This window comes from Cygnus olor, chromosome 3 (genome assembly GCF_009769625.2).
Source record: "Cygnus olor isolate bCygOlo1 chromosome 3, bCygOlo1.pri.v2, whole genome shotgun sequence".
NCBI lineage: Eukaryota > Metazoa > Chordata > Aves > Anseriformes > Anatidae > Cygnus > Cygnus olor.
In genome coordinates, this window is record NC_049171.1 from 52569427 (window position 1) to 52593417 (window position 23991).

At 36.8% G+C, this 23991-nt stretch overlaps 1 protein-coding gene across 1 annotated transcript in view; it reads right to left on the bottom strand.

The window, feature by feature from the left end:
- ROS1 (ROS proto-oncogene 1, receptor tyrosine kinase) overlaps positions 1–23991 on the bottom strand; it is an 80574-nt gene that overhangs the window by 27116 nt on the left and 29467 nt on the right. The window contains exons 19-34 of the mRNA XM_040553396.1: positions 21960–22060; positions 20151–20365; positions 19649–19813; positions 18907–19068; positions 17824–18086; positions 16907–16970; positions 16068–16270; positions 15131–15342; positions 14328–14614; positions 13161–13337; positions 10460–10677; positions 9954–10095; positions 5177–5409; positions 2458–2634; positions 1260–1437; positions 702–819 (exon numbers count right to left, since the gene is read on the bottom strand). Coding sequence (XP_040409330.1) covers positions 702–819; positions 1260–1437; positions 2458–2634; positions 5177–5409; positions 9954–10095; positions 10460–10677; positions 13161–13337; positions 14328–14614; positions 15131–15342; positions 16068–16270; positions 16907–16970; positions 17824–18086; positions 18907–19068; positions 19649–19813; positions 20151–20365; positions 21960–22060 — 2915 coding nt within the window. The remainder of the gene's footprint in view (positions 1–701; positions 820–1259; positions 1438–2457; positions 2635–5176; positions 5410–9953; positions 10096–10459; positions 10678–13160; positions 13338–14327; positions 14615–15130; positions 15343–16067; positions 16271–16906; positions 16971–17823; positions 18087–18906; positions 19069–19648; positions 19814–20150; positions 20366–21959; positions 22061–23991) is intronic.

Here is a 23991-nt window from a genome sequence, read left to right on the forward strand (position 1 = left end):
TTGTCTCAAGTTGGATACTCAAAATGGAGAAAACAAAAAGTGCTAGTCAGTTCAGAAGTTTCATATTTTTACTCTTAGTTTGTGCAAAAGCCCAAGCAAAGATAATTTAAAAAAGAAAGACAATCAACTCCGAGGAATTTTCCAAAATCTCCATATTGGTTTGGGCTCAAAGGGCAACTCAAAACTTATTTCTTAGCTAGCATACCAAAGTTGAGGCATGAGCAGGCCTAGCTCGTGACTGCTACCCTAATTTCCCAAGACACAGGCTTGCAGACCATGTGAGTTGTCTGACAGTGGCAGAGTAGCCATCCTACTCTCTGTTTTTCATGGGCTTTCTATAGCCACCCCATCACCCTCGTCTTCACAACATGCAGCTTTCACAGCCAGGTACTGCAGGGGGATGGCGTTTGCCTCTCAGCAGGGAGAGCACACATCCAGAACACCTGCTGCTTCTCATGGACCTCGCTCACATCGCTTCTGGTTGCCCTCTTCTCTCAGAGGTAGACAGAAATTTTCCCTGACCTGTGGATGAACAGCACTCCAGTGCTTCCTTGGAGGGAAGTTGGTGACTATAGCATCCTTGGCACGATGTGCATGTAGCTGGAACAGCCAGACACAACTGCTAGGAACGCCTCCCCCTGCTTACCCAGGTTTGTTCTGGGCTGCTCCCTAGGTGAAGAGTGTCTGCACACATGGCTTACCTGCTTTCTAAGATGTAGTAGGTCAGGTTGCTTCCATTGTCTTCAGCCTTTTCCCACTGTACAGAGTTTTTAGTGTTTTCTGCTCTTTTGGGGGTACCTGGCTTACTGGGAACACCAGCTTTGACCAAACAGGGAAGAAACAGAACACTTAAAACATGTATACCAAGACAAAGAGCTAACAGACATGGAACAAAATTTGGACATGTCCATGGCTGTTTTTTGTCCATGGAGAATGAATCTTTGGCTTTCTCTTTGTGATGTCCAAATTTCAAATTTTTCGCTCTCATGCAGCCTTTCACAAGTAGCTGTGAGTTCACATGTATATAGATATTTCATTTCAATTTCCCTTGCTCTTTTCCTGCGCTCCACTTGAAAGTAAACCTTAATTTCTTTCCTCACATTATTTTTGTGGAGATGGTATGTTGTTATTTATTTTTCAAACACACAAAACTATTGGCTCTTCGTATAAAAAAATGCCTGCTTTCCAAAATATTGTGTTTGATTATTCGTGTCCTAAAAACTGTCTTAGAATCTTGTTATTCTACACTATGTTCTTACCTGTAGTTTTAAAGATTGTTGAAGAGGAAGTACTTTTCACTCCCGTAACATATACTACTGTCGCTCTTACAAGATAGTTGGTAGAAGGAAGAGTTCCTGTGAGATTACACATGTAAATAAGACCCGTGGTGCTGCATGTAGTGCTTGCAGGAGAAAACCAGTCACTTTTTGTTTGCCACTAGAAAAATGAAATATCATCATGGTCAACATTCTTGCTCTATTGAAAGTATGTCCATCTCTGGATATATTAACTACTTTAACACCTTTTAATATCACAGGGGAGAGATCATGCATGTGTTGTTTCAATTACAGGACTTCGTCTTCTTAGAGATCAAGGACACAAAAACTAGTTTTTTTCTTTGTTTTCATGAGACCTACAAATCTTGGCAGCCATAAAGGACAACAGATTAAGTGACCCCTTTGCACAGCCAAAAGGAACCTTCCCCTTGCTTATCTCTGTGTAGCTTATATTTCTGGATCACTGTGGTGACATGCCCGTGAGTTCAGCTTGCCACAACGCAATTGAAAGAGACAGTTTAGTTGAATTGTGTTATGACATTTGTTTTAGGGCAGATGGGAAATGTCTGGTGTAGGCCTAATGGATCTGATTATCTATATTAAGGAATCTATGTGATCCAGATTAACACATGACATTTTCTGTGTCCAGTGGTCCAGAAATTAAAACCTGAAGCTTCCATCCATGCTGCTGTCACTGCAGCACTTCACCAGTCTGCACAACCAGGCCCGTTTTTATCTTCAGCATTTTCTCCTAACCTCTGTAACAGGAAAATAAAATGCATATACCGGGTTGTAACTGACATTTAGTGCTGAAAATCCTTTCCTTTACTTTCTTGTGCAGAGTGGACATACCATTTGTAACTACCAGCTAGGCTGGGGGAGGGCAGTGAGGAAAGAGGGAGGGGAATATACTGAAACAGGAGACCCAGGAGGAATTCTGGTGGGGTCATCCAGGATGTCCTTTAGCACTGTGGAGTATTGAATGCTGCAGCTGCACTCCCCCTTGTTCCTGGCAAATGCTGCCTCCATCCTGCCCCTTCTGAGTCACTAAGACTGACGTCACCATACCCAAATTAACCGCTGAGATTCTTCGTAGATGTCCTGCCACCCTGTCTCGCTCACCGGGAGAAAAGTGGGTTAAGTTTGAACCGGGAAAAAAAAAACTCAGGAGTATTTTTACCTTACACAGCTCAAACCAGAAGCTGGTTCCATTGACATGCAGAGGAGCTTGCCATTCTAGCTGGAAACTGGTATTTCTGGGGAATATGTTGACAGGTGCTGGTGGAGTCTCAAAAGTTTTTGCAGTAACAGGGACACTTTCAGAAAACCAGTTCTCATTGGGATGAAAAGCAAGAACCTAGTAAGGAAAGAAATGAACTGCACAGTACCAGACCAGGTGGAAAAGGTAGCTTTAGCAACTCAAAATGTTTGGAAGAATAGCTGTTTTCAATCAACACAATATTCAGGCAATATGGGATGAAACATTTTGAGTTCCACAGCTCCAGCATTACAAATCTTCAGGCCGGAAGTTCATGGTTTCTAGAGTCCACCTCCTCAGAGTCTCTTCTGAGTTTCTCATTCCATCTTTCTACCAAGACTCCTCTCTTTTTAGACCTTTCCTAATTCCATAGGCTCTTACACCAGCATGCAGATGTTATATGTGCACATGCTGGTCAGTGTTCTACAACCACAAAAACACAAGGTGAGAATGTGCCTTAGCACAATGTTTTCCAGTAAACTACAACTAAATATGACATATGTTTGGGTATGCATACTTACATACATTCATATAGGTTTATATGTGTATGTATATATATATATTCCTCATTATACCACCCAAATTATTAACAAAAGCACAAAATAAAATTTAGGACAGAACAGATCCCCTCCAGCCATCAGCTGAACGTTCTCGTAGGCCAAGGGTGAACTCTGAAAACCACTCTAACTAACTGCATTTGTGATGGATTCTGCAGTGTGAATTCTGCAGACAACGTGTACTTGGCTGACTTCTAAAATGTCTCTCTGATGATAATCCTATTGTCCAGGTACATCATCTATTCTCTTCCTTTTAACCTAAAATTGTCATCTGTAAAGGAAGAAGCAGTATGTTTTGTTCTTATGAATTCACACTGGACATTTTTATTCCCCTATTTTCCTCTAGTTGCTTGTATACCAATTATTTATCATTTTGTCCTAATGTAGTCCTACTGAAAATGTACATAATAATGCATTCAGGTACTGAAGTTACACAAAGTGGTCTATAATTTCCTTTTTGAAGCTAGGCATGACATTTTCTTTTTGCTAATTCGGTGGGACTTCCTCCCTTCCAAAAATTATAGAAGATAATCTTGAATGTTCACAGACAATTTTTAAACAGATCCTCGATGTTTTAAATACACCTAACTTTTAAAAATATTATTTAAGCTGATCTTTCCTTCAAATATATTGTACTACATTTAGTTTCATGCCATTGTGTTAAATACCTAGATATAGGTCTCCAGTTCCTCAAAAAATAAATTAAAAAATACTAGATACTGCAACCTATTCTTCCTACATTTTCTTGGTTGTATCACCACATTAAACTATTCTTTTCTCTTATTCTTATGGCAGTGACATGTGCGCAGGCAGATAATACTGACAATACTTCAGGAGGCTGCTCCCCCTGCCCCAGTTGCCCACACAACCTGTCTGCCTGAGTTAGTCTGACACCATAACCACACAAGCCACCAAAGTTTTCATGTGATGTTGATATGGGAGTACACATGAACTGCAGCAGCTGATGAATGGATATCCCATTCTGTTAGTCATCCTGGGGCAGACCTATTATTATATTTTCAATGTTCTTCTAAAACTTTCTGCTTCAAATTGGTAGTTGAAAAACCTGGATCTTCCTTTATCTGTGACTTGCCTAGACAGTTGAAATAATTATTTTTTTCTATTGTACTGATAGCATCATATGCCAACAAAATCCAAAATCAGATGGTTTGCAACCACCCTTCAATATTCTTGTCTACAGAAATTTTGTTAAAAGTCCTCCAAAGAGCAAAGCCCATGCTTGCGTTTTTAAGTTATAGTCATAGTTAGTCTTCTGCATTTTTTAAAGATATCAACATTGATATCTTGGTCTTGTTGTGAAGCTTGCAAGCAAGCTATATAATATGCTGTTATTTTAAAAGGTGACTGCTGCAAAACAGAATCAGCATTATGCTCTGTCAGCTATTAATTCAATCATCACTTATATCTCCACGGACCTATCAGATACTTTTTTGTTTTATTGGACTAAGGGAAAAAAATATATATTTTTTTGCCTAAGGAAAAACTATTTGTTAGAAAATTTGTTAAAAACAGCAACTGGTGAAATGGCTGAGCCTGCTATTAATAATAATAATATAGAGAGAGTTCCCCCGTATCGAAATTTTCAGACCTTTTGCTTTCCCAAGAAAAAAACTTAATCATTTGACTGTGACCTATTTGCACTTGCATAGCCCTGTTTATTGCACACCTAGCATTTTACAATTAGGCCACAGTTCTAGGCCCCCTTCTTGGAGAACAGAGGTTTTCCATCAGTTGACCCTCTTTTAGCATGTTCAGAGCAATTCCAGCAACTATCAGAGCAATTACAGCAGGATTACAGCAGAAACTCCTATTTACTTTTGAGAGCTGTGATATGGTCCCCAAATAAAAAAGATCTCAGTTTTAAGGATTTCACCTGATAAACCCATGTAGGAATAAGCTGTTTTACTTAATTTTCCTTAATCAGAAGAGTAAAGGACTGAGAGAAGTCTGCCAAGTTTTGAATTCATATTTTCAAAACACACATATAGATTTATAGAAGAGCAATCTAACAATTTGCAGGTTAGTGAACAAACAGGTTGTGATTATACTGTTTATCATTATACCTTGAATAAATTGTTTCTTCCGGACTGGAGTCCACTGACAGACCAAGCAAGTGTCCCATTTGGAAATTCACTTTTTCGTAAGGGTGTTGCTGGGACAGGAGATAAAAAATTGACAGAGATTTGATAGCGGATGGATTCCAGAGGTCCATTTGGCTTCAGAGGTTCTCTCCAAGATAGGTCGATAGTGGTATCAGACAAAACGACTGCCTTAATGGAATCAACTGCCTCTGGTACTGAAACAAAAAGAAAAATGTATCTACCTTTAAATATCGATCTCACTAGAGTTTTTTTGTTTTATTTTTAGAGAAATAAAGAAATGTCACTGAGGAAGGAAAACAAATAAGTATGTGAACATGGTAATATCCTTGGCTGTTGTACCATGTAAGTAAGAAAAAAAAAAAAAAAAAAAACTGCTGTCCTATATCTCTACCGTTATAGTCATATCACAAAACTGCTTTCTTTAGTTTACTAATCAAAGTATCAGATGTGAGTTTGTGATGATGTTTATTTGGATATACGCTAAAAAGTACCTATGCACTACCCCAATTGGAAAGTCTTTTTTTTTGAACAGAAAGTCTGAAATAAAAACCCAAATTTGAAAATATCTTGCAATACTAGTTAAAAGACACATTCAAAGATGAATTAAATTGCTCAGGTTGGGCTCTAAAAATTGTGCAGTTCCAACATAGTGTGAAACTGATTTATTTTTTTCTGATCTAAATGTTAGAAGTAAAAGTTTCACTTTATACCAAAACCTCTAGAAAAATTAAGTTGTTGCATAGCTTCTATGTATTCTCCTTTCTTTAAAAGAAACCATTAAACTCAGGACATCTCATATATCATGAGTCCGGCCTTTGACAGAGAGCTTAAATTCACCTAAGATGTCACTGTTAGTGGTAAGTCAAGAGAAGATAGATAACAACATAGTAAAACACTGCATACCCACCTAATGGAATAAACTTTCTAAATTTTGGAGATGCGCTAAATCCATTTTCTGTGGTGAACAGAAATACTGTATTCTGGACTGCCAGTAAGGAACTTACAAAAAAAAAATCAAAATATTTGCAAATACACCATGTAAGAAAGATGCAATTGAAAGGGCTATTAGATAAAAAAAGCCCCCCCAGCTCATTTTTCGTCAATCCATATATTCCTCAGTTCTTTGTTTTGTCCAGTTTAGAATATCACAATTAAATAGACTTTTTGTTTATTTTGACAGATGCTTTGAGATTCCAAGAACAAACTTGGAAGTTAGATATATTCAGCAAAATGGCTTGTTATATAGGCTCTCCACAAAAAAGAAGCTAGCAGAAAATTCTGTTTCCTAAGCATTGCTTGCCATAATTTACAGTTTTGCTCAGAAATACATGCTCTGACTGAGCTATGTAAACAAGAAACTGGGTTGTTGTAGGTCTGTTGTCCATGCCAGCTGGTTACTCACTAACTGTTTTGGAAAAAATCAACTATTCCTTCGAATCTTTGAGATAACAAACTTTGAACTGGTATATGGAATGCCCCAACTCCACATTATTTTTTTTTTCTATTGAACTTTCTAGATAGGTAAAAAGCTAAAATTTGCTACACTATGTAGGTCCCCAACATATCTGAATGATGAGAATGTATGCTATAAATTATATGTTGACAGCAAGACTGCAGGTTATTTAAGTGAAATGTGCAGAAGCTGCAGTAGTAAGGAAGACAAATTTCTTGTTTCACTACCTAAAAGATATGTGGAGGAAGAGTGACACTCTGTGGCAAGAGCAATGCATTTATTTTTCCAAGTTGTTCTTTTTTTTTTTTCATTCCCTCTATCTTACTGTTTGTTTAAAAGTAAAGATTAATCCAAGTTTCTTTCATTTCATTACAGAATTGAGGGAAAGACAGAGGGAATGCACACAGCTTCAGAGGTGTGAAATAGCATGCACACTTCAAGTGGCTCTAGTAGCATCTGATTACAATTTAAACTAGCAGTTACATTCATGAAATTGAGAACATAGGTGCTGGGACACATACACATTCTAGTTACAGCCAGTTGGAAAATTTTCAACAAACTGTGAAAAGATCAGAATGTTGATAAAAATACCTATTAAAATGCTCAGACTTTGGGATATGTTTGTTTGTTTGTTTTGTTCTAGGATTTTATTTTGCTTTGGTCGTACTGTTTTATATTGCCCCAACTAGAGAAGCCTGTTCTGAGTTTCATGTTTCATTTGACTTGAGCCTGAAAAATTCCATTTCAGTGGTGCAACCCAGTCTCCCATTTCATATTCTACCTTTATGTTTCTCCATGGAAAGTGAGTACATTGTTGTAGGATGGCTCAGTTTACCACACAAAGGAGCAAAAGTGTGAATTCCTGCCACATCTCAATAATATTCAATCTTATTCAATCACTGGGTCATACAAATTTTACAGTGGATTCCCCTGCAAAGAACTGAAATCCACTGATCATTGGTCAGCTTTTCTTACCTTCTGCAATGGACTACTTAGAGATATACTAACAGTATTCAGACATCTAAACTGGATGTGATCCTATTTGCGTGATGCTTCAGACAACAAGAAATCCAATTAAGTGATAAAAAAATAGCAGGGTTGAAAGATAACTTCCAAAGTATAGCAGGTCTGGTACCCAAAAGAAGAGTGGCAGCATGCCTCCATCTCTTGTTTCACTTTTTCTTTCTGGGACTTGACAAGAGCTTCAGGGAAATTGGGACTGTAGCTGTTCAACAGTGCAAACAGGGAGAGAGATATAGGGGGTGGGCAGAAGCATTTTCCTGCCCTGATTAAGGTATTTCAAACTATAGCACACATCTAGCTCAGACTAGTAAGGTTATCAAAGAAAAAGAAAGCTTAAACTGTCTCCCTATAAATCTCAGTTGCCCTTTTGGCATTTGAGGAAGGCTTTTGGGCCATTTTGGTACCAAGGCAAATGCAGGCAAGACCCCCATCTACATTAAAGTGCAGTGGAGTTGAGTTTCTTCCCTATGCCATGTCCTACATTTCATCAACAATGACAAGATAAGCAGTTGGTATGTTTGCACTCAAATCAGAGTCTAAATCCACCAACAAAAACAGTATTGCTTTTTTCTTTTTAGATAGGGAGCTAAGGCAGAACCAGATCACTGTTCTGAACTGGGAACTCCAGAACAAGGTGGAGAGGGTAACTATGAAAGTAAAGGGCAGTAAATGCAAGAAAGTGAGGAGAAGAAACAGTACGATATGTGCTAGTGATCAGGCAAAATGGTATCTTGCTACCTGCAGCTGAATACTTAGCATTTGCTGAGTAGTCATAGATTCCCCATAATGTAACCCAGTCCACAGATCAACAGCAGAAGTGTTAAGGAAATCCCCCATTTCCTCTTCTGAAGAATGTGTCCTAAATAAAGTAAGCGTATTTAACATGACAGCTATCTAAGAGAGCACTGAAGTGACTGACAGATGGTCCTTTGGAGTATGTCAGTAGAAAGGGAAACTTGCAAAATACCACACTCAAAGCAGGAAGTGGAGGAGATGTTAACTTAAACATTTAAAATTTCTTGAGCTCACCATCAGCTAATACACAAATATATTATGTGAGGTGAATACTGACTTCATAAACTAGACACGCAACAGAAGCACAGGCCCAGCTCTGAAATAATAAAAAAACAGACTGAATAACAAGCTATATATACATTAGCCATTCTTGACCACTCTCTTTTCTCTTTACTTTAATTTCTCATTCTTCTTTCAAAAGCAACTTTGCACTTAGGGGAAAACCTTTAAAACAAAATACACCTTTCACTTTCACTGTCTTGTCTCTTAGGGAGAGCACTGTGCAGGTTTTCCCAAATGCAGCCTTGGCCTGTCATTTTGTGAATGCTTGATGCTTTTCCAGAAAGGGAGCTGTTCTCCTGTCATCTTTTTCTAGGCTGTAGTTACCTGCTCCCTTAGATGCTGCTACAAGTTCATGGCCCTGTCCTCTCCCACTGCATCAGTGGGTCACACCTCATCACACAGCACAGAGATAGCTGTGCTTCAGTAAAACTACTTTTAGCTACCTAGTCATCATATCTTAGGCTCTTGCCTTCACCCATCAACTGTCCCTCAACTGTCCTCTCCCACTCAAGTTTCTTAGCAGTCTTCTGCCATAATTAGAGAAATTGACAGATGTATTTATTTATTTATTTATTTTAGCTAATCCCTAACAAGTCATCTCTCTACTCTAAATGACACAGTGAATGCACAAGTCAAAAACACTATTCTAGCTTTCTTATTCTATGAAAGTGACTGAGAAGGGCACATCAAAATTTTTACAACCTACTGAAGAGATGCTATTGGCACTTGGACAAAGTAAAAATGAAGTGCTGTCTCTTTAGCCTGATTTACAATAAAACAATTCTGCATTGCCGTAAGAAACAGTAATTATGAGAACAATGTCAATCCAAGGGAAAAAATCTTAATGCTGCTATCTAACACACATTTAAATACATATAATTGCATATACACTCAAACAAAACTTATTGAAAATGTGGTCTAAGGCAGAAACTGCAACTGCTTAGTCATTTTAACCATAGTTTATCTTTCCACAGGAAGCCAATAAGTAAAAACATTAAAGAGCATACACATTTATTATGACTTTTATGGATTCATCAGGTTTGGTCTCCAAATTCTTCTGAAGATCTAGACAGGTTACATTTTGAGCAGAAAATTTCTCTACTTTCTGATTTGCAAACCAAACACACACATTTCTTTAAATGAGATGAGAATTCTATTCAGAACTAGAATAAATGTGAAACAAACCTCCATATAGAGTTTTGCCAATTGTTTCCTTTCCCATGGCCAGCTCTTCATGATCTGAATAGTAGTTTTTCACTGCAACTTGTATGACATAACTTGAAAATGGCTGTAGGTTGTCTATGATATCTATAGGTCCCTGAAATTCCTGTGATTAGAAATCAGATAACAAATATGTATTGTTAGAAAAGACTCATGTCACACCAATTATCTGTCAATGAATCAAAGAATCATAGAATGGTTTGGGTTGGTAGGGACCTTAAAGATCATCTAGTCCCAACAGGATTTTAGCAAGGACATGTTAAAAGGTAGAGGAGTACTTGTACAAAGAAAAGCTAAGGCATCTAACACTTAGCAATTCTAATTTCTGATTGATATTTGCTATGGGATATGTAGAAGTGGAAAAACTCTATGCTAGAAAGTTACAGACTGGTTTATAAAATGATTAGAAGTGATATCATGCCCCATTCATATATGATAGCAGATGTATTTTTGTTCCAAAACAGCCATACCAATGTTTTTTGCTGTAGAGTAGACAAATGGTAGGATGAGTTCCTGGTGTTGTTAGTCATTTCTCTGAGAAATACCAGATATATTGGTGTAGGCTGGGATATGCCAGGGCATAGCTGCTGTGGTGTGACAGATGGCAAGCTTAATGTAAGACTGGTGTTCGTTGTATCAAGGATAGAAGGTTTCTCAGTGTCTAGCAATGGAATCAAGCAACACTTATCTAAGAAAGACATCAAAAAATATAAATAAACAATTACTATTGGACTAATCCAAATTTTCACGGGATCCTACCGTGATTCATGTGAGAAAGCATAAGCACAAAGTATTCTCTTTGCTTTCACAAATAAAAACAGAATAAATTACCACTTGGATATGCTATATTTAATTACTTTCATAGACACAAAGATAGCAGTCACCAAAGTAAAGGCTTGTTTATCTTTGATAAGATCTGAGCTCTTAAAGTATTTAGGCTATTCTTTAGGTACCTAAAGAAAATCCACACCTGGAAATCCACACCTTAGTTGCTATGCTATTGAGGGTAGTACACACTGATGAGTCTGAACTTCCTTGTCACAGAAAAGGCAGATAGGCAGAGTAGAAAGTAACTTTCCCTCACAATTAAATCTCTCTTTTCTTCCAATCAGCTTCTCACTTGTAAAGTTCATTGTAACAACAGGGAATGGAATGACAAGTTTTGGAAGGAAAAAAGTGGTCTCTAAGGAGAAAACAATAGAAAAATACTCAATGATAGTATACAAAAAAGTAACAAAAAATACACCTTACCATTTGATATATTAAAAAAAAAAAAAAAACGTATTTAAAATATGTGACTTGCTGCCAAGAAGGAAAAGATGGTGCAAGGACAAATGTTTGCCCTTTGGCCAGAACAACTGACCACATTGTTAAGATCTTTTCTCCCTAAATGAGCAACCCTGCTATTCCTGCCAAAGGCAGGCTCATGCACATAAGGGAAGGAGAATCAGAAAGCCTGTTTGATAGAAATAAATGTAATGTTGAGTCTTTGACAATTTATATTTTCTTAGAGTAGTAAAACTCTCATGGGAAAAATCCCAGGTGGAATAAAGATCTGAGTCATTTTCAGAACTAAAGTTTCTGTCAGGCAGTTCCATAGAAACGTGTTTACCCTGACAAAAAATCCTTCACTGCATATTCAGTCCCTTTCCTCCTAACCCAGCAGAGAAATCATTCTCTCACAGAATCTGTGACAGGACGATAATTTTCACTGAGTTCTTCTGATGTGTTAAATGATCAACTGACATCACTTCTCTGGATGGCAATTAAATAGGTTAGAATGAAAGGAAAGTAACAGTGCTACTCGAACACAACACTAAATTTAAAAAAAAAAAAAAAAAAAAAGCATGTCAGTCAACACAGCTGGTCTTTGCAAACATCACTGTTTCACATACACCCTATTTGCTTTCAGTACAAAAAATATTTTTTTTTCTTAATTTAATATTTTCATTTCCTTTTATCTTAAACTTCTGCAAATAATTCTGTGCATTAATTTTTTTTACTTTTTTTTTTTTCCTTTCCTTAAATCCTGTGTGTTCCTCTAAATACACTTGCAGAAGTCCAGTCTCCAATCAGAAGAACTCTGTGGGGATCTTTGGGTAGAAACAATCCCTTTGGACTTAAGTTGCTCCCTTTCTGCACTAGGTAAGCCTAGGGCTCTTACAGGGAGCCCATTCCCTCAGGAGAGGGATTGGTACATTTTGTACCAGGGCCAAACCAAGCTCCTGTAGCAATGCCAAGCCCACACAGACCTCATGTGAATAAACTTGCCCAAAGTTCTGATGAGAATAGCCTGGATGCTGGTCAGAGCAGCTATACTCAGGAGAAACTCTGCTAGCTACCCAAAACTGCATGAAATTCTTTCATTCCAAAGAATTCCATCCCATTAAAATATTCTCTTGTATATTCTCTCAAATTCCTGTAATATTCTCTCAGATTTTTATGTAAAAATTAAGTTAAAGTATTATTTTAATATATTCACCATGCTAGTAGCTGTTCTAAACATCTACACTTACAAGTATAATCCCTATATCTATGATGAATCCCGGATTTGTATTGAAACTAATTTTTCTTTTTTTCATTATTACTCCAGAGTTGTTTAAAACATTAGGAGTTGTAAGTGAAGCCTGAGATTACTAGCATGTAAGCTGTAATTGCCTCTCAGGCACTTCTTTATAAATCACTTTAATAAGTGGAAGTCTTATCTGTTTGTCTTTGGAAGCACATACATTTATTTTCAGCTTTGCATACTTACGAAAAACAGCAGAAATCTGTGTCATAACAAGGATCATTAACAAACTCTTGCAACAACACCTTGTGGCTACAGACCATCTTCAGGACACAGTGTTTGCTCTTTTTCTGTTTTAATGTTCACCACCTTTTCTAAATCTCTAGGTTCAACACAAATTTGAAAATAGGTATGGTTTGGTATTTCCACCCTAAAACATTGAAACACGGGCAATATTTACACCATCATGAACTTTCATGCAACACATGGCCAGTTGTTATTTCCATCCTTTTAAAAACGTACACAGTGAATTGTTTCCCTCTACAAGGTATCTGAATCCATAAAGCATATTTTACCTAAGTATATATAGCATGATCTGCAACTCAACTACAAGCCCTGAAATAGATTTATTACATTTACAGGACAACTCAAATCCCCACTACCTGGATATGATTGCAGTGCTGTGCTGTAGGCTAAAATTTTCAGCTCATGATTTGCTTTCATTTGAAGAGAGAGTCTTGTGGTTTCTTTATTTGCTAGATAAATTTCAGTGTATTTCTTCGTTTCAATGCTCCAATATAAAAACTGTTTATCTACAGTCAAGCTGCCAATTTTCTTATCTGTAAGAAAACATTGTAGAGTTATGCCTCAGCATAAACACTGAGCAGACAATTTTACAAGAGCAGATGGATGCTTTTATTCACATTGAGTCAATATGGGTCAGTATCTCAGCCACACCATAATTTCAAAGACATTCCCTGGAAAAGAGGTTTCTGATATATTCCAATAGGTCTCATGAAGCTGAGACACTTTGGTATTTCTCTTTACAAGCGTAGATTTGGGGGCTTTTTATTATCCTTAGTCATGAGAACTGCAACTCTGTTGTTTTGGTGTTTTGTTTTTTTTTGTTTGTTTGTTTGTTTTTAAAAAAAAAAAGAAAAGAAAACAAGAGCAAGAGCTGTCCAAAGAAACTTTCGTCATTTTTCCAAGATTAAAAACACTGTTTTGCCCTCTCCCAGGAACAAGGCAGTTAAGGCAGCTCCTTTGGTAAAAGGACAGCTTTACCAGCACTATTGCAGAACTGAGCTGAAAACTGAGCAACCACGATTAAATGTTATTACAATAAGTGAAACACAGATAAGCTGTCATACATGACTCTACGTATATAAAGTACCCCCCCACACATCTAATACTGACGTGTTCAGTGCCACTTTCAGATATGACCTAAGATGGTATGGTAACTTTTCATTGAGATAAGCTGTAATAGGTGTATCTAATATTAAACCCCAACAAAACAATGTCTTAATATTGTAAGTGAAATCTATTGACAAGTAGTGTGTGAGGCTGTAGTATCTCCATTCTACTGACATCTTACCAGAATGCATGCTTGCATCAGTAAATATCCTCACACTGCTCTTTCTCCTAGTTACTATCAACAGGGTACACAACTGAAAACACAGAACACAACAATTTTTGTTGATCTTGCCTACCGATAAATCAATATTATAAGGAAAGTACTTCATGAATACTATTTTACTGAAATTATCATTGTTAGTGTAAGAAACAGAACTAATCACAAACTACCTAGAAACATAACAGAGCGCTCAGACCTTGAAAATTTGGTATTCTGGTAACTCTCCAGCAATGGCAACCATCCACATCTGAGGCCCATATTTCATCTCTTCCTCTGATAAAGAGCAGCTGAGGGTTCTTGGAGTCAGACACATCTATACTCATAGGTCTTCCTAGTTCTGCTTCTGTCACGTTACAGCTGCAGTAGTTCCTCATTTGTTCTTCCACTGATATGTATCCCAAAATGTGTTGCACAGTGTTATTCAGAGTATTGTAATAAAACATGCGGCTGCCATAATCAAGCTCTTCCATCCAGTACAAGCGGCTATCAAATAAAATGCATTGCTTACAGTAGAAAAACTTCAATCTGAACAGTCTGGACTAAATGCACTCCTGTAAGTGAATACAGTTACAAACCTCCCAAATATTTCAAACAGTGTAACTAAAGCAGCATACTTCCAGAGAGATTCTAGGTGTTCAAAGAAAATTTTTGATTAGAAGATCACAATAACAGACTATTCCAGAATAAATGTTTACAATAATGTTATGTTAATGATTACGTGGTGCTGACTTCCATTTGCATCACTTGAACAGAACAGCCTACCAGGATTTAAGTATCATTGGAAATTTTTACTCAGACTTTTTTTTTTTAAATTAGATATATGTCCAAGCTCAAGTAGCAATATATAAGCAGAATTACACACAGAAATATCTGAGACTTACACAATGAAAAGAAAAAAAAAATCATATAAAAAGTACTTTTGGGTCCTTAAGAGCTATGTTTCATGAGAACCATGTTTCAAATATATTTTAAAGAAGTTATTAGCAATACATATCTTACCTTAAGAGAGGATACGACAACAGAGACGATACAGTTGAATTATGGTTACCCAGTTGTATGTTCAAGGCTTGTAAAGACTTTTTCTTGAGTTCCAGATCAATAGCAAATATTTGAGTTTCATTCCATGATGTTTTCAGGGCAACAAAGAGATGTCTTGCAATCCAGTCTACTGTGATGGCGGTGACATTGTGAAGAAATGCATCTTTGAAAAACTTAAGGGTTAAAAAAAATTATTAAAACTGCTTAAGAGCAGAATTATCCTGCCTGATGCTAGGGCACTATGAAATCAGATTTGTTTCCCAAGTCATTACTACTTGGAAAATAGAAGTCAAAATATAGAGAGATGCCATGGAGTGAAGGTTCCAATATTTTTATACAAACAAAATCTGTTGTTTCACTAATAATAATAATTCCTTCCATGTTGATTCAGTTTTCTTGAAATTAGAAAGAAAACAAGTTAAATTAAAATACATTTCATACAAAAATTACATTTCTTGTATTTAATAGTATGAATTTTAAATTAAATATTTGTTGAAATGTCTCATGAACAAAGCAGATGTCAGTAAAATCATACATGTTTAACAGGAAAACTATATCAATGGCATACACAGGCTTGTTCCAATCACTATTGATGACAAAAAAAAATTGGAAGTCCAAATTTTATTATATTATACATATTCGTATTGCACTGTTAGAAAGGGCCACTCATCTCCTTCATATAAGCATCTCATATGAACCAACAGTCATTAAGAAAATTGCATCTCTCCAGTTCTGTTTTCCCCACTTCATTTTGCCATTAAATGTGCTTTGTTCATCATGGTGCTTTCTTCTGTTTTCAACATGCAATTTTGACTTCTTTAAAAACATGATTAGACCCAAAATAATAGCAAAAATGGCCATATATTTCCCTCAGGCAAGGTAATGGACAAAGGAATACCTGAAACACTGAAGTAGTCTGTATGTTCAGAAGAAAAAGAGAGTCTTCTAGGATATAGTACATCGTGTCATCATTAGCAGTGTAACAGATGTCCTTTATATTGGTCTTTGCCAAAAGTTCCCATATGGTATGATTATTGTCTATGTCAGTAAGAAACAACTTGTTGGCAGAAACAGTTATAAGAGTTGGGACAGGGAAAAGATCTGGAAGGAAAAGGGCACAGCAGAATTTACACCAAACATTCTAGACAATAGCAGTCATTCATAATGAAAGCAAGTACAAAAACAAATGATGGCCCCACACAAATTATATTTGGTCATATGTCATATCAAATAAATAAAATAATGACATGCACAGATTGATGTTGCCTTCTTGTCATCACATGCAAACTTCTAAGAATTTTTCAATGCCATTGAGGATGCTTACCCAGCAACTTTAAGCCTAGCAAAAATGGATTTGCTCTCTTAATTACCTGTCACAGCCCAATTAGAAATAACCTACGATCCCTAGCCCAGTTACAAATGACCTATACTGCTACAGTAGAATGCAGACTACAGATGAAAGACTGCTGTTCTGTGCTACATTGGTGCTGCCTAGAAAAGTTAATCTCGCCTACTTCTGAGAAAAGGTTTGAAATTCCCCAAATTTAAGCTAAAGAAATGTGTTAATAATTTCCTGTCAAACTATCTGCTGTAGCTATCTCCTCTGTAGCGTCTACCATAGGGTGGAACAAACGTCACCCAATTGTCAGACTGTTTATCAGATTACCAAATTTCTGTACTGTCGAGTTTGCCAGCTATTACACACAAACCATGAAGGGGCATTTAAGTCATCCATACCTGATGAATTCCTCTGTGCTATATCAGACAAAGGTCCTGGACCCACAGAGGTGAAAGCTTGCACCTGTGAGACAGGAGGTTGTTACATACGTTAAACAGCAGCATAAAATATTCCATTAGAGAGCCTGCAGAGTCACAATCAACAACAAAAAGACAACCAGATCCCCTGACTGCTGAGCTAGGAACATATATGTATGTGCTCTGCTCTGTTGGTCAGTTCAAATGCTACATTGAAGGTTGGACCATGGCTATGAAGAAAATTTTAAGTTGTGGCTCATAGAGTGGCAATTCAGGCTGCATGTATCAATCGGTGCCTAAAGAAAGCCAGACAATCTTGTTTCTTTGCCCAGGCTGGAGCAGTTTCCTACTGTTGGTTGATGTTGCAACCAACATGGTGTTCTCCCCTATCTACCTGGCCTATTACATGCTTTCATGTTTCCAGCTTGTCTTCCATGCACACATTCTGTGTGTTCTTTTATCATGATGGAAGCATGACCTCCTGGCAAGTTTTAATATGGAAGTCTCCTATTACAGATATCATGTGAGTCCTTGTGTTTCCCCCACAGTGAAACTTTCCTTGATCTAGTGGCTGTATTTTACTGGTCTGTGACCCTCCACCAGCTCAGCAGAATCTGTGTTGAACTTGTAGCTTTTAGCAGTGGCTTTGGGAGACCTCTAGAAAAGTTTCTTTTGGGCCTCAACAAACCTGTATAATATTGCAGTATTGTTTTCCACCTTATGTAACGAACAATACAACATATAGAAAGGTTAAACCAGGTATCCAAGGGTGAGTCAGTGAATCAGCAGTTCCAAAAGCAGAAACCACAAACTCTTGCCCCAAGCCCAACACAATCTCCTAGACAAACACATGAAGCTGCACAGATAACATCTGAGATGAGCTCAGTAATTTTTCATACCTGAAACCTTACTGTGAGGTGGGGAAGCACATCTCTGAGAGAAAAGAGCAACACATTGGGTTTGACATTGCTCACATTCCACTCCATGAGAGTGTCAGCGGTGTCATTCTGACACAATAGTTGATAGTAAACCCTGAAGTGTGTTAGTACACCATTGTCCCTTTCAGGCTTGTTCCACCTGAACTCCACATGGACTTTCTCTTCACCTTCATGCAGGTTATTATGTAGCACATATATTCTAGGGTTTGTAGGGGCCGAAGGAACTGCATTAAAAAAGTAAATAAATAAACACAGAATTAAGTATTTCTATTGAAACACAATCTGTACCTTGTAAATAACTATTTTAGTTTTGAGCCTTGACAACTTTAACGCTGAAAGAGACAGATAGCAAGTGGTGAGGTGTAAGTTAGAGTATTTAAAATTTCATGGTAATTGCTTTCTGTTTTTCATCAACATATATGTATCTGCTTTTAATTTGCTTAGAAAAAAAAAAAAAAGAGAGCTATATGAGCAGCACTCTGTGTCTCAGATTGGGACATTTCTATTTAGCCAAATACTATAGGTAACAGTGGAACTGCAAGAATTCTCACAATATAGAATGAACTCTATCCACTCTCCTGTCCACTTCAAAATCTACTGCAGCTCATAAGCTTTCTCAATGCATCAGTCTTTCAGCACTATATCTTAGCTGCCTTAACTTTGACCTGCTTGAGATCAAAACCAAACACAAGTAAAAAGTGCATAATACTTCTTAAAAACTTAATAAGTGGTTAATATATTACATGCAGCCTTTGATGGTCACTATAATGAATCTCAATTTCTCTTTATTACTCATAGTCATAGGTGCCTGGTGGATATATTTTCATGCACTTGCTGTTTCAAATTCTGCTACTGCAACTGCGTGCATTTATGTGTGCAACAGATAACTGCCAAAGATAAGCAAGAACAAGTCCTTGCAAATCTGCCTATGGTCAACGAGCCCTGAAAGCTCCTCATTTCTCTCTAGACAGGGTTCCACATGCTAACATAGACCTGGGCCCAGCACGCACTACAGATTAGGAATGGGACTTGAAATTCCGGTACCTTCTTCAGGAGCTCGAAGGAATACAGATGTTGTTGGTGCCTTGCCCCAGTATGTGTATGGCGTCACACTAAAATCAAAGAGTGCAAATGGTTCCAGCCAATCAACTTGGTAGGATGGAACTGTCAGGTTATGGGGTTGGAGGCACTGTTCATTCTCCAAAGACTGTGAATGAAATGAAACAAAACGAAATGAAACAAAACAGACCTTCAGTTTTCCAAATTCTTCTCATCAATCTGGTCAACAAAATCAAGACAGAGCTACTCTTCGTCTGAGTGATCATTGTTTCTCCAACTGCTGTAGCACTGTAGTGCACAGCAATCTGCTAGCAATCTGCCCTTTGAATTTAACATACAGCTCACCAAATGTGCTAAACTTAAGTGTGGGTGAAGGCTAGATTTCACATTTGGGCAAAGGCTGTCCCACTAGCAGCTCAGAGGACACTTCTGCCTTTGCGTTACTGTGAAAGGCTTTCTCACACATCTTTGGGCCCTGGGAGCTCCTCGCCTTGCACTTCACACTCCAGAAGCTAGTCCAGAGCTGCTGCTAAGCCCATATTTCTCCAGTGCTGGCCTCAGTGGTGGGGAAATGGGACGGCTTGCTTTATATTTACATTTTGGTTTGATTGCTTGACCAATTTCTAAAGTCTGGAGAAGAAACAAACTATGTTTCTGTTTAAAAATAGATATATGAGTGACTAGAGGCAGTAATATACGTAGATAATATGGAGGGATTGTATGAATATCCTCACTTGTAGAGCTTTTGATTCCACGCAGTAAAAGACAGTTCCCCATTCCACGTTTGTGGAAGCACTCCAAATGATGTGAAAACTTGAAGAATTTCCTTTAATCCTAAAGGAAGATTCTGGTATTGAATTTGGAATCACTTTTGGTGTAAAGGAAAAGTTTCCTGTCCATAATGAGAAGAAAAAAAAATAATAATAATTTAAAGAACATGAGGAATAGGTAGAGTTTTCAAACGTGATTTAAAACATGAAGGTGCAATGGGTAATTAAGCAAAATGTCATTGAATAGAAACAAGGGTCTATGAAAAACAATATTTTGTATTCTTTTTAGCTATACCCATTAGCTTTTCTAATTGCACATTATGTAGCTATAGCCTGATATACTTATTAATAAGTTGCTGTTGTTCTTACGTCAAATGACTAAAGAATTTTATGAGTGGAGAATTACAGGCTGACAGTGAATACCCTTACTGAGGGGGTTCAATAAAGAAAATAATATACCTGGCAAAGGTTTAAGTGATGTGTGAACAAGGGTGAAGGCTGCAAACTTTGCTGGCTCTGAAAAGGGAATGCTAATGCTTTGATTGACTTCTTGCGTTGTAATGAATTGAAGATTATTAATCCAGAACAAACGACCACTGTAGTACTCCAGTGTACTCTGAGATGTTTCTGAAATACTCCATGCTGCAAATTCTGTGACTATGACATTACCACAACTGTGAAAACATGTATGAAAACAGCAAGCTGAAAACACAGTGTAAAGAGAACAGGATTTATGCAACATATGACCCATTAATAAGTTCCTCGTCATTCAAATTCTTAATATTCAGGCAGGAAAACAAATTTAAAAGTTTTGAAGTTCTCTAGAGCACAACACTTTTCAAACTGGAAGTAGCACCCATAAAACAAATCCTTCATTCCTTTGATTTCATTAGAAGATAAATGTTAAATGGCTTAGTACTATGACCTATGGATGTAGAAAATTGAGTATTTCAAAAAATCAGCCTAACTTCTCAGCCACTCCACTGAAACAATGGAGACTACTTCACAGTTTAAGATTCTTTCTACTTCATTAGAGCAGATTCTCAGATGAATTTGACCCTGCTAGTTTCTTCAATAACCTTCCATTATTTATTAAACTCATATTAACATTTTCCTCCATTTGTATCAATGAAAATTTAATTTGTCTAGTTACTTCTATGTCAAAACTTACAGGTCCTTTTTGATCTCAATTTATCTTCTCAGAAAGAGATTAAATACTTCGTAAAAGGCATCATTTTAGCATCTTAGAAATGTCTTTCAGCTTAGACAAGTGCTATCCAAAGCAAATTCAGAAAATCTTTGACGCACCATCAGGACCATTAGGATGGATTACTTCTAATCTCTCTGTTCTGGCATGCCAGAGATGATGATTTATGACTGCCAATTGGTTCCCAATGGAGCTGCATGTTCGAGCTAAAACTAATCAACATATTTTGATGCTTTAAATGCTTACCATTAATCATGGCAAGTCTAAAATCAGTCAGAGAATTCATCTGATTCCACTCACAGCCAGCTTACAACATTATGAACACATGTAAATACAGATACTGTCCAATTAAGTTTAAGAGGTTTAATTTCATGCTTGTAAGAAAGCAGCACTCTCCCCATATGAAAAGGAGCAAAAATGTAGTTTCATGAGCTACCACAAATCAACGCTGGCAAATAGTTTCTGTATGAAGTGCTTGGCACATATGCAAAAAATTATCATTTTTCTCAAGGTCGTATCATCATATATTTGAATTCTCTCATAAACACAATTTTGTACTTTTTTATTATTATTTTAATTGCCTTTCAGGAATAATGAAGCTGTTTCATGTTCAGGATTATCAAGAGGAAACCCTGCTGAGCACTGATTCTCTGAGAAAGTGGTGTCGATTCAAGTCCTAACCTCCATGTAAGATAAACAAGTTACAGCCCTGGGCACTTGAAAACCATCAGGTGTTGTAAATACCAAGATAAAACAGACAATTAATAGTGATTAGTTCCTAAAGCTAAGTTTAAAAATTGATGAGCATGACCTAAGTTCAGCTGAGCATCCATACTGTGTTTCTCTCACTGTAAAAGCATGCTGACAACTATCTCAACACACAGTTTGCCATCACCTAGGTGTGACCATCAGCTCTTCTTGTTTATTGTGCAATTAGTAACTAGTGTGTTCAGCACCAGACACTTTGTTTTTAAATAGAGCCTCACCCCACAACCCCCCTAAAAAAATTTAAAAAAGGAAGAAAATAAAGACTTTCTTACCTGTGCTATACATTTACTTACCTTTCTTTGCAAAGAGAAATTCTATATAGATTTAGACATAGACTGTCTTGTACAAGCCAGTAAAGAAAACCATGGCTGAGATCCAAAGCTAAACCAACCATCTAAGAAACAAAAAGTTCAAACAGTAATTTGAATATACTTTCACTTCTGGGCTAAAAGCCCTTAGGCATCAATGTTGTCCAGGCAGCATGACGGGTAGCTCTTTATTGGCAAAAATAACATTATTACCATGAACATTTATTCTAACACTAAAAGAGGTAACACTAGAAAATAATCGGGTCTTTGGTGGGTACTTATTTATAGCAGCTGATGATTTTCCAGATAACATTTTATGAGCATCTGTCACAGTGTTCATTCCTAGAGCATCTGAGTACTTCAGATATGATGGCAATCGTGTATCAAGTGATTAGTGAAACTACCTATCAAAATTTCCAAAGCACCTCTGGTATTTTAATATTCTTTCTCTAAAACAGATGGTTGATATCCAGTCTGAAAGTCAGAATCACTTTTTAAAAGAAGTGTTTCAGATCTTTTGTCTTTGTTTTCTAGCTTTGATTTTATGCATAGAATATTTAATGTGTTGCATTATTTATGGAAAATATATGCATTTTTATTGATGTATTCAGTTAAACAAGATATTCAAATGTTTACATTTTAGTAAATCCTCTACTATTAAATAAGAGTCAAGGGAAAAAAATGTTCATTACTTCAATATTTCATCTTAATTTAAGCTAGGTGCAGGATTTTTGTTTATTTTAAATAGGATTTAATATCCAAAATAAAGCTTTCTTGCTTTTGCAATAAACAACAGATTCAATACCATATGCAAAAATAATAGAAATCAGACATCTAATAATGTGTTCTGTGACTGACAAAGAATTTGCTTCCAGAAGTTATTCTGCTAAATGTTATCAAGTTCAGTCCATGTCACGTCATTAGCACAGTTCACAAGTTGTTAGGGGCCTTTCTGAGAACATTTTTCCTGCTGCTCCCAAACTTTACATACAAAAACTAGTTGTAGCTACTCTTTTATAAGGTCGGATTTATATTAGGAATGTAAATGGAACACTTTTTTTTTTTTTTTTAACTCTTCATTAATAAGCTGCAGAAGATGATGACAGAAAAGCAAATGCTGTGTCACTTTGTTGTCTGCTGGTCCTTATGTAATCACATTCTTGACATATTTCTGTTGACATTGTATGTCAGAAAATCAAGGTTTGAATGATTGCTCCTGTAGGTTTTGCTGTTAAAAATATCTCACAGTATGTATATGCCTTAGTGCATATTCAGCCGAGCATGTTATATTTTATCCCATTTACCTATTCTCCCATCAATGTTCAATACCAAATTACATATTCCTGAGTCTACCTTGCTTTTTTAAACATTTGGATCTTCTTTTCTTGCCCTGTTTTCTTTTTGCAGCTATTACATTTTCCCACAGACAGACTCATCTTTCTCCTAATCCCTGTATCCCCATTAATAAAAGGAAAAAAAAAAAAAAAAAAAAAAAACAAAACATTTGTACTGTTCAGCAGTTAGGGAATAATTTAACACCTCCCTTCCCTTATGCTTCAAAAATAAACAGACTTTTTCCATTTCCTGAGAGGTATTGGTCTCTGGACATGATAAATTTAGCTACTTGAAATGCCCCTTGACTAGCAATAGTAAGAGGCAACTCCTAGAAAGACATGGCCCCTCCTGCATACAATGCACTTTGCTACTCTATAAATTACTTTTGTTCCAGGCAAATTGTACAGTGTAAACTACTTAAGTGCTTTGAATATTCTGGGCCAGATCCTAAACTGAAATAAATCAGAATAACTCTGCCAAAATCAATCAAACCATACACACCAACTAGGCTATGCAACTGATTGCAAAATAAAATAATTGTCACAAAAACATCTAGTTCCTGCCAAAGAACTTTCAAAGCTTTGCTTTCATATATTTTGGGAAACCTATTGTCTCTGTACTAGCGATCTTCTATTCCCATCACTGAAATTTCATGCTAAAAGAGGTGCAGCTCTATACTGCT